Source organism: Rhizophagus irregularis, chromosome 26 (assembly GCF_026210795.1).
Source record: "Rhizophagus irregularis chromosome 26, complete sequence".
Taxonomy (NCBI): Eukaryota; Fungi; Glomeromycota; class Glomeromycetes; order Glomerales; family Glomeraceae; genus Rhizophagus; species Rhizophagus irregularis.
Window position 1 is genome coordinate 3,189,014 of NC_089454.1, and position 11,083 is coordinate 3,200,096.

General features: G+C 25.8%; 2 protein-coding genes across 2 annotated transcripts; both read left to right on the forward strand.

Annotated features, from left to right (window-relative positions):
• On the forward strand, positions 1-649 carry OCT59_017853 (uncharacterized protein; the record flags this gene model as incomplete). Its single annotated transcript, XM_066137764.1, has 6 exons — positions 1-26; positions 147-178; positions 257-299; positions 378-409; positions 488-530; positions 610-649. 6 exons carry the CDS (start codon positions 1-3, stop codon positions 647-649), a joined length of 216 nt encoding a protein of 71 aa, XP_066004308.1.
• A 2,758-nt stretch (positions 650-3,407) lies between these two features.
• On the forward strand, positions 3,408-5,058 carry OCT59_017854 (uncharacterized protein; the record flags this gene model as incomplete). The annotated part of the gene is made up of 4 exons (XM_025331190.2): positions 3,408-3,869; positions 3,958-4,843; positions 4,905-4,961; positions 5,033-5,058. The coding sequence occupies 4 exons, from the start codon at positions 3,408-3,410 to the stop codon at positions 5,056-5,058; spliced, it is 1,431 nt and encodes a 476-aa protein (XP_025171926.2).
• Positions 5,059-11,083: the final 6,025 nt, after the last annotated feature.

Here is an 11,083-nt window from a genome sequence, read left to right on the forward strand (position 1 = left end):
ATGTTCCTTTTGCTTCTTTTCTTTAGGTGACGCCCTTCCTAACCTGGATTTCGGCTTGGGTTATTAAAGTAAGTTGGGGAGGGTGTTTTATCTTTTTTTTTGTCTTTAGGAACGTCATTAACGTTCCTTTTGCTTCTTTTCTTTAGGAGACGCCCTCCCGGATTTGGATTTCATAAAGGTAAGTTGGGGAGGTTATTTTTGAGTTTTTTTTGTCTTTGGGAACGTAATTAACGTTCCTTTTGCTTCTTTTCTTTAGGTGACGCCCTTCCTGGACCTGGATTTCGGCTTGGGCTATTAAAGTAAGTTGGAAGGGTGTTTTATCTTTTTTTTTTGTCTTTAGGAACGTCATTAACGTTCCTTTTGCTTCTTTTCTTTAGGAGACGCCCTCCCGGATTTGGATTTCATAAAGGTAAGTTGGGGAGGTTATTTTTGAGTTTTTTTTGTCTTTGGAAACGTAATTAACGTTCCTTTTGCTTTTTTTCTTTAGGTGACGCCCTTCCTGGACCTGGATTTCGGCTTGGGCTATTAAAGTAAGTTGGGGAAGGGTTTTTTATCTTTTTTTTTTGTCTTTAGGAACGTAACTAACGTTCCTTTTGCTTCTTTCTTTAGGAGGACGCCTCTTGGACCTGGATTTCGGCATGGGTTATAAAGGTAAGTTGGGGGAAAGGTATTTTTGTTTTTTTGTTTTTAGGAACGTAATTAACATTCCTTTTGCTTTTTTTTTTAGGGAGACACCTTCTTGGACCTCTAAATCTTAAACTTTTTATAAATATTGTGTCAACTAATTTGTTAAAAATCATTTGTAATAACGTTGAAGTCCCCCTATTCCCTCTGTCATCAATTTACAGAGTTGCCACATCGAACGGGCATCCTCATGGTCGAACGAATGAATAAACAAACGAACAAACAATTAAACGAACAAGCGATTAATCAACAACATAATTAACAAACAACATAATTAACGAACAATATACAATAACATATAACAACAACATTCTTGGTTCACAACATAAATAGCGTTAGTAATATAAAACATTAAACGATATAAAATAAAATTTACTTCTCTAAATTTTCCCCAAATTATATCCACTTTTACCTTTAATTTCAAACTTCGATAGCTCTCGCTACGAATTATTACTTCTCAAAAACATATATTTAATTTATCTTAAAATTTTCATTTATTTAATTAAAATTAATTAAGCGAACATTAATTAAAGTTTAGGGCGAACCTATTACCTTTAATTAATATTAAACTTTACTAACAAATAATTAAATGAAACCTATATTTTTATTGAGTTCTGTGGATGAGAACTGTGGAATTACTTTGAATTCCATTCTCTATTTATACAAATTTTACGCTACTTTCTATTCTATCTATATACTATCTTTTATGTTCTTTTTACATATTATCTTTGAACTATCTTTCTAATATACTATCTATATTTTAAATACGCTATCTTTTAATATGCTATCTTTTATATATGTTCTTTTTAATATGTTATCTTTTATATATGTTCTTTTTAATATATTATCTTTTATATTCCATCTTTATACTATCTTTTTATATTATCTTTTATATTATTTTATGTTCTTAAATCTTTCTGACATTATTTTATATGTTCTTTTAATTCGCTTTATGTGTTTTACTTATAATCTATCTTTTGTGGCTTATAATTATTCTTTCTAATTGTTCTTATTGTTAAAGATTGCTAAGCCGCAATTGATCGACTCTAATTATCCTATTGGTTCTTTGTCAATCATTCAACAAATATTACATCATGTAGATCATTACTTTTCTTAAATGTTTATCCTTTTCGGCTAATTATTTATCCATCTACGCCAATTCATAATTAATTTGTTCGTTCTTAATATTTAGTAATTACATTTGGTGGTTGAATTTTACCATATTTTCATGCTTGATATTTGACCGTTTACAACGTAAAAATAAATACTATGTTTATTATTATAAAATTCTAATTGTTAATTAATATTAATAAAAAGTATTAAGTAGAAAAAACTGAATTCGGATTCACCAGATTCACCGGATTGACCGGATTATTCAGATATCCGGTCAACCATCCGTTCAAATTGGTGAGCAATTATTGACCAGATATCCAATGATCCATCCGGTCAATCCGATGAATCATCCGGATCAATCCGAATCCGGTCAAATTTCGGATGGATGACCGGATATCTGGATTGACCGGATTCGGAGCATACCTCTACCTCAGACATCTATTATAGAATTCATAATGGCTTTTTGCAAAAATTAACCTAATCTGCTCTTTTTTTTTTATTATTTCTTGCAAGAAATATTTTTATTTTATAGAGCTTAATATTAGCTACAAATTAAAAAAAAGTTTATCAAAATTGGATCACCGGATATTGAGAAAATCGCAAAAAACTAATTTGAAAAAGGACCGTAATACTAGAGCTGTAATTCTGGCCGGAATTATATGATCGGCATAAAAATTTCCTTTTTCGGAATGCTTGTGAAACCAAATCTCACATTTTTTGTGGGAAGAAAAATTTCCTTTTTTGGAATTTTGTGTAACATTACGTGATAGATAGACCAATGGGAGTAAGGTTACACAATATACATGTATAAGATTAATGGGATATGGGATGGGATATGGGATATGGGATTGGAATGGGAATGGGATTTGGGATTGGAATGGGATTATGACAAATGGGATGGGATAAATGGGATATGGGATGGGATATGGGTGGGATGGGATATGGGATTCTCCCAATCCCATTTATATGGGTGGCAAGTATATATACGACGTATATGTCACATAATATAGGTCGTATAAGATAGTATGTCGTACACGTATAAGAACGATACATTTGCGGCGCCGACAAAAATTTCGCGATCACGTGATCGATTTTATCGATCATTCCCAAAAATGGTAAGCAGATTTAACGAAAAAATAAAAAAATAAGAATAAAACACAATATAAATGCCGTACATTTTTTAAACTTACATGGTATGCGTATTTTTGAACGCTCTACAAATTTACCTAGACGAGAAAAATACGTTTTAAATATAAATTTGACTTTTTATATATGATAATTCGTAAATAATTAATTTTAATTTTAAAATTAGAAAATGTCTAGTAGTAAGTTTTATTCAAAAAAAAATAGATAATAATTTTTTCGTTAAATCTGCTTACCATTTTTGGGAATGATCGATAAAATCGATCACGTGATCGCGAAATTTTGGTGCCACTGGGGTATTTCTGATCAACCTATTACTGTATTACTGTGATACGAAATTTAGATTCTAATTTGGAATCTCATTTCCTTTTTTATCCTTATTGAAAAATATAATATATAGTAAAGTAACGCAAATAACAGATAACGCCAATAACGTCTAATTTATTTCTACTAGAAATATATGAATAATGTTTAAACTAACGAAACTCAAGTCCCTATTTAATAAATTAAACATCTCCAATAAAAATTCTGATAATTCTAATTCAGCAAATATTGATCATAAAAATTGTTATTATTGCAATAAATCATTTACCAAAAAATTATGGTGTAAAGAATGTGATCCATTTATGAATATTGAAGGATGGTCTAGTGGAAATAATGAAATTGATAAATTTATCAAAGATACAATTTATGGTGCGAGGAATAAGAAACGTAAATTTCTTGAATGGGTGCCATTTGATAAATTTAAAGATATAAACCAAATTGGTGAAGGTGGATTTTCCAAAGTATATTCTGCAACGTGGATTGATGGTCCAAAAATGAAATATAAAAATTTTAATTGTTGGGAAAAACGTAAATCTGAACCTATCAAAGTTGCATTGAAAAGGTTAAATGGATCAGAGAATATGTCAGCTGAATATTTAAATGAGGTAAGTTTTTTATTAATTTTACATATTTTAATTAACCTCTTTAATAATAATTGAAAATTTTTTTCATTAATTTAAATACAAATAATAGATTAAAATACTTTGGGATTTATGTCAGATAGACATTAGTTATCTAATGTTTTATGGAATGACCAAAGATCCAGAAACTGAAGAACTTATAATAATTTCACAATATGCAGATAAAGGAAATTTGAGAAGTGTTCTTTTACACAATTTCAATAATATTTTGTGGAAAGAGAAATTAATTTATTTAATTTCGATAGCACATAATCTTAAAAGTTTACATGAATTAGGATATTTTCATAAAGATTTTCACAGTGGAAATATATTACAAATTGATGGTAGTATGTCCAATTATTCTTATATTTCAGATTTTGGATTATCTGGACCATCAAATAAACAAAAATCGGATGATAAAATAGTATGTGGAGTATTACCATATATTGCCCCAGAAGTTTTGAATGGAGAACCATATACATTATCTTCAGATATTTATAGTTTTGGTGTAATTATGGCTGAATTATCATCTGGAAAACCACCATTTCATAAAAGAAAACATGATACTACCTTAGCATTAGAAATATGTAATGGACTCAGACCAGAATTTGGAAAAGGAACTCCTGAAATTTATAAGAAACTAGCTTATAAATGTATGAATGCTAATTCAAATCAAAGGCCAACAGCTGGAGAATTATGTGATATAATACAATTTTTGAGCTATTCTTCATATACATGTAATAATGTAGATCAAGAAAAAGAAAAGTTTGGATATAAAGGAAAAGAAATTAAGGCTATGTTTGAAGAGGCTAATAAAGAAATACCAAATATTTCAACTTTATACGAGAAAAATCCTGATGCTATATATAGTAGCAGATTATTTACATTTAGTAATTTAACAAAACCTGTTAATTCTTCTATTATTACTGATTATCTTAATGATGAAGAAAACAATAAAGGTATAAAATTTTTTTAATCAAATATTTAATTACATAATTACTAATTAAATTTCTTTTATAGATTGTCAAGATTCTCAATTATTTGACTTGGAGATTTCTAGCTCATTACAATTAAAAGGTAAGTAATGTGATGATGATATAAATTTCTGTACAATACACTATATAATCTAGTAATTTTAAAAACAACAGATGATATTAATAATAAAGAAGGTTGATTATTAAGTGATCATATATATATTTTTTGGTAAAACTTTTGTTTTTATTTATTATTAATATTGTTTATTTAGTTAATTCGGATTTTAACATCAAATATTTAATAAACATATAGTTACATGACGCAACTTAGGCCAACATTATACGTAATTTCGAGAAAAATATTTTCCTGGAGGACTGGCAATAAATTATTGTACATTGTTAAGTAATTTTCGTGTTGCAACCATAGACTTGACAGCTATAATTTTCTTGTGACCAAAATAACTATACGAATTTATACTCTAGTTTAATACGTCAATTAAAACTTTTTAGGAAAATCATTTTTCTATTTATGTATTAGATTATTCATTTATTTTATTCAACGTGTAAGTTTAACATTATTATTATTTATTTGGTTAGATTAAATTTTAAATAAATAAATTATTTTTTTATGGTTAAAATGATCACAGTTGATAAATTAGATACTATTTAACATAATAAATAAATCAATAATAATTTTACCGTAACCAAACTGTCTAGGTAATTTTCTCAGAAATTCATAAATTTGGGAAAAATTTTTACATTGAGGACGCGTTAAAAAAATTAGTCCTTACGATTTATTATCATGAAGTTAAAAATGATAATTGGAATTATTTTTGGGGGAAATATTAAAATGGAAGATATTTTCTTCAACAAAAGAGTAAAAAAAATGGTCTAGACTCTTTAAGAAAAAAGGAATTCTATTCTTAGAACAATGTCTAGATGCGTTATAAACAAAATTAATGAAATGGAAACATATATGTAAAGAACTAAATGTAAAAACCGAAGTGGTATAATGGATTGGTTACAATTAACGATGATTTTAATTTTTTAACATTAATATTAATAAAAATTGGAATAATAGATGTAATTTTAATATTTATGAAGAAGAAAAGATCGGTAAAAACTTTCTGATTACATGGAAAGTCAGCATATGTATACAAAATTTAAAAGAAATATAAAAGTGTTAAATATTGGTACATTTAATTCCTTTAAATAATGATTCTCCAAATTTAGTCTTATATAAAGGTTGTAATAAGAATATAAAATTAAAGAAAGATAAGAATGAATGTTGGATATATATATACAAAATGAAAAAGATAGTAGGAAAATAGAGTACAGAAAAGAAATTTTAATGAAGCCAAATACATAAGACCATACGAAACTTTAGAAAACACGTTCTTGAAAAAAAATGAAACGACGTATTAGAATCATAAAATTGACGTAATAGCGTAATAGACAAATATGTTACAGGAGAAACTAGAGACGTAAATGAAATAAAAGAAATAATTGGAATTTACGTGCTGTATATAATACGTTTGTAAATATCAAAAATTAATATTCGAGGTAGATAGTGAAAATGATACAATAAGAGAAGAATTATGTGTAAAAAAAGTATATTTACTGTAAGAGTTGAACGTAACATATAAACTTGATAAATAGAAAGAGTGAAAAAAAAGGTTACTACGAATGTATAGCCAGTATAAGAGTATATGTACAATGTAATTATTTACATACTACTTATTATATAAATTAAGCTTATTGCAGGTTGCAAATAATCATATGAGAAAAATAATATAGTTATTTATGTTGGGTATTTATTCCGAAGGTTTTAAAATTATTGCCAGTGGTAAATATAAAAAGACCCTGAATACAGTCAGATTTAGTTTAGGAATCTGTTATACCTACTATACATAGTAATATACTATAAATAATTCACTAAAGAAATTTGTTTTATTGTAAATATTTATTACATCAAAGAAATTTAGACTATTTTTTTCTTTTATAATTTCAACCAAATTGGTTTACCGATTTCATTTTCAAAGCTTTGAAAATGTCGCATTTGAGATGATTTAATTAAATATTGATATCATATAATTAAAAGTATACAAGGGAATAATTAAATTTTCTTTATTTTTTATTTTTTTTTTTGGAAATTTCTAGTAGATTAAATAAAAAAAATTGGAATAAGGCTGTATGATCTTGACCAAACATCAACTGAACCATTTGTTTTAACAGTCGATGGAAAAGAGATTCCATATGTTCCCCATAGGTGCCTGAAAGAATTACGTAAAAATGCAGTATAATAATGTGATCATCGAAGGCGTATTTCATGAAACTTTTTCCAGAAAATGAATTAATTCTTTTTTTTTCGCCATTACAAAAATATTTTGTTCATTTTAAATTTTTCAAATCAAATTAATTAATAATTAATTTTGAAGGCGTATGCAACACGTCATCTTTATTTTATTTTGAACAATTTATACAATCTATACGAATAAACGAAGCACCTCATCGAAGAAAAATGTTTGATACAAACAAATTTGGTAAACTTTTACTTTTTTTTAATAAAATAGCTTTGTTATCTTTCTTTTTTATTTAAAAAAAGGAAAAATAAATTTGAGATTATAAGAATTTTCTTTTACTTTTCGTAAAGCTTTACGTTACTTATTTATGTTTTTACCACAGCAATTTAATTTCAGTTGTTTTGGTGAAACTATTTAAATAACTAATTAAGTAAAATTATTTACGTTTGTATAATTCCGCCTTATTAAAAGACAGGATCATGTATTATTATATCATGCCAAATAAGTAACATGCATTTTTTACGTTTATCACAAAATTTAATCCAAATTTATATTATAATCATATACAGTATATATATATTTTCAAATTTTATAAGCCTCTATTTGTTCAATTTTAACTATCTTTTTGTATGGATCGATTATTAAATAAAATCTCAATATATAAAAACTTGTTTAAAAATTTATATAATCAACATTCAGTTTGACCCCGATTCAAGATTTATTTAATAATAATTTTTTTTTCTTTCTTTTTACTCCATAATAGCACATTCACATTACGTTTAAGATAATGTTAATAATTAGTGATAAATAATTAGAAATATCATTATATATAAAATCAATAAATTATTGTTATCGTTATTATTAAAAGAAAGAAAAGTCTATTAATAAATACGATAACGATAACTCTAATGTTAAGCATGATCTGCATTGATAGCCGTACGATAATATAGATGCTGTATGATTGGTTAACGTTACTTCATGACGTTTCCAATATAAATATAATACCGTACAAATATCCATATCATATCAAAATACAAAAGACTATTGATTATATTAAAAGTGATATAATTCATAAAATTCATATACTTATTTAATTAGTTTATTAAAAATAATTCATCAAGATAAAAAAATAATAATAATTTCACTTACTACTTAATTATTGGCAAATTATATAATAATTTCTCTTGGATTATCAAGGCTTATACGATCAGAATACATTGATCACGTGCCCATAAAGTTTTCTATACAGTACAAGTACATAGTGTAGTTAGCGTACGTAATATCAGAAAAAATTTACAAAGTCGTAACCTTTTTATGTTATTAAAATAAATAAATAATAACAGGAAAAAAAATAAATGAGACTAAAACGTATCATCAATATTAGTACACTCATTGTACAATAATTGGATAAAAGGAGGAAATTAAGAAATGAGCAATAAGTAGTGTTAAGCCTTTATTATATTCGCAAATTATTATATGTCTACTTTTTATATGATTATTTATTTTGTATGATAAATGAAAGTTTCACCAAATTATTTTATTCTTACTAAAGTTTCCGGTCGTAATAAATTTATTCTTTGTAATGATCGCAAATTTTGATTGGTAACTTTCATGAAAATATATCATTATTTCTACAAATTCGCTTACAGTAATTCTTTACTCTTTTTTAAAGTTATCTGTTAAACTTAAAATAAAATTTTCAATTATCAATTTGCGAGCTTCAGTACAGCCTGTTCTAGATGGTATACAATATAGTATGGAAAAGTATAAATATTAAGTTTATACCGAAAAAAATTTATAAGAGAAAGTTAGTTTTGACGAAGAATATCTTAATATATCATCTTTATTGAAGTAGGAATATTATTATTTTTTCTGTCAATAGAATTGTAACTTAACATTTATTATTTAGTGTGTTACATTTAAAGAAATTGCAATTTGATTTGTGTCATCGGAAATTTGTGTAATTATTTGACGCACTTTATAAATTAAAGTTCATTAACGCCAGCTATAGTAGGCAGATTTGACTCACTTGATGATCGGAATGTCGATCATTTTGGCCAAAATTAACGTTAATGTTGGCGACATTCCGATTATTCAAGTGATTTTATTTTGATCTGCATTGTACTGTATGACAAATTTATTGAGTAACAGTGTTATGCACTTAAAGATTCAATTTAAATTTTGTAACAATCATCGCATATTTGTGTAATTGTTTTGACACCTTCTCTTTAATTAACACCGATTATTGTTTTTTTTTAAAAAAAAAATCCTAAATCATGTCATCTCAAAATGACATTATATGTGAAAGTTGTGATAAAATATATGCAAATCTTGATCATAAATGGTGTAGACAATGTGTAATAAATAACTTAAAAAAAAATTTCACGAACTGGACTAGTGGAAATGAAAAGATTGATAATTTTATTCAAATAATGCAATTAAAAAAAATTAAAAGATATTATGATATAATTGTTGAATGGATACCTTACAACCAATTCAATAATGTTAAAAAAACAAATGAAGATGGTCTTGCTACAGCAATATGGAAGGATGGTTTATTAAAATATGATGAAAAAGAAAGGAAATATAAAAGAATATTTAATATAGAAGTTTCTTTAAAATGCTTGAACAATTCACAAAATGTTACTAATGAATTTTCAAATGAGGTATGAAACTTCTATTTTTTTGTAATTTAATCCTTAAAATACTTTTGTTATAACAACTTTTTATATTAACAGGTTAAAGCATATCAATATTCTATTATAAGTAATGGTCATATTCCTAAAATATATGGAATATCCCAACATCCGGATACAAAAAATTATATTATAGTATTTGAAAATAACTATTGCAAAGAATGTGGTGAAATATATGCAATAGTATGGGAAAAATGGTGTAAACCATGTCAAATAAATAATTTAAAACAAAATTTTACAAACTGGACTAGCGGAAATGAAAAAATTGATGATTACATTCAAGAAATGCAATTGAAAATTGAAAGATGTCATGATATAATTGTTGAATGGATACCTTACAACCAATTCAATAATGTTAAATATAAAATAGGGAAAGAGGGCTTCGCTACAGCAATATGGAAGAATGGTTTATTAAAATATGATGAAAACGAAAGGAAACATAAAAGAATATCTAATATAGAAGTTTCTTTAAAATGCTTAAATAATTCTCAAATTGTTATTAGTGACTTGCTAAATGAGGTATGAAACTTCTAATTTTTGTAATTAATCCTTAAAAGTACTTTTATCATAACAACTTTTTATTTTAACAGGTTAAAGTATACCAATATTTCATTGAAAGTAATGATAGTTTATATGGAATATCCCAAAATCCAGATACAAAAAATTATATTATAGTATTTGAAAATAGTTATTGCAAAGAATGTGGTGAAATATATACAAATAAAGATTATAAATGGTGTAAACCATGTCAAATAAATAATTTAAAACAAAGTTTTACAAACTGGACTAGTGGAAATGAAAAAATTGATGATTTCATTCAAGAAATGCAATTGAAAATTGAAGAATGTTATGACATAATTGTTGAATGGATACCTTATAACCAATTTAATAATGTTAAAAAAATAGGCAAAGATGGCTTTGCTGCGGCAATATGGAAGAAGGAATTTAATTATGAAGAAATAAAATATAATGAAGTCACTTTAAAATGCTTAAATGATTCTCAAAATGTTATTAGTGACTTGTTAAATGAGGTATATATGAAACTTCCAATTATTGTAATTTAATCCTTAAAAGTACTTTATTGTAACAACTTTTATATTTAACAGGCTAATAAAGCATATTCTACTAATTTAAATCCTATAGTATATGGAATATCCCAAAATCCAGATACAAAAAATTATATTATAGTACTTAATAATAGTTATTGTAAAGAATGTGGTGAAATA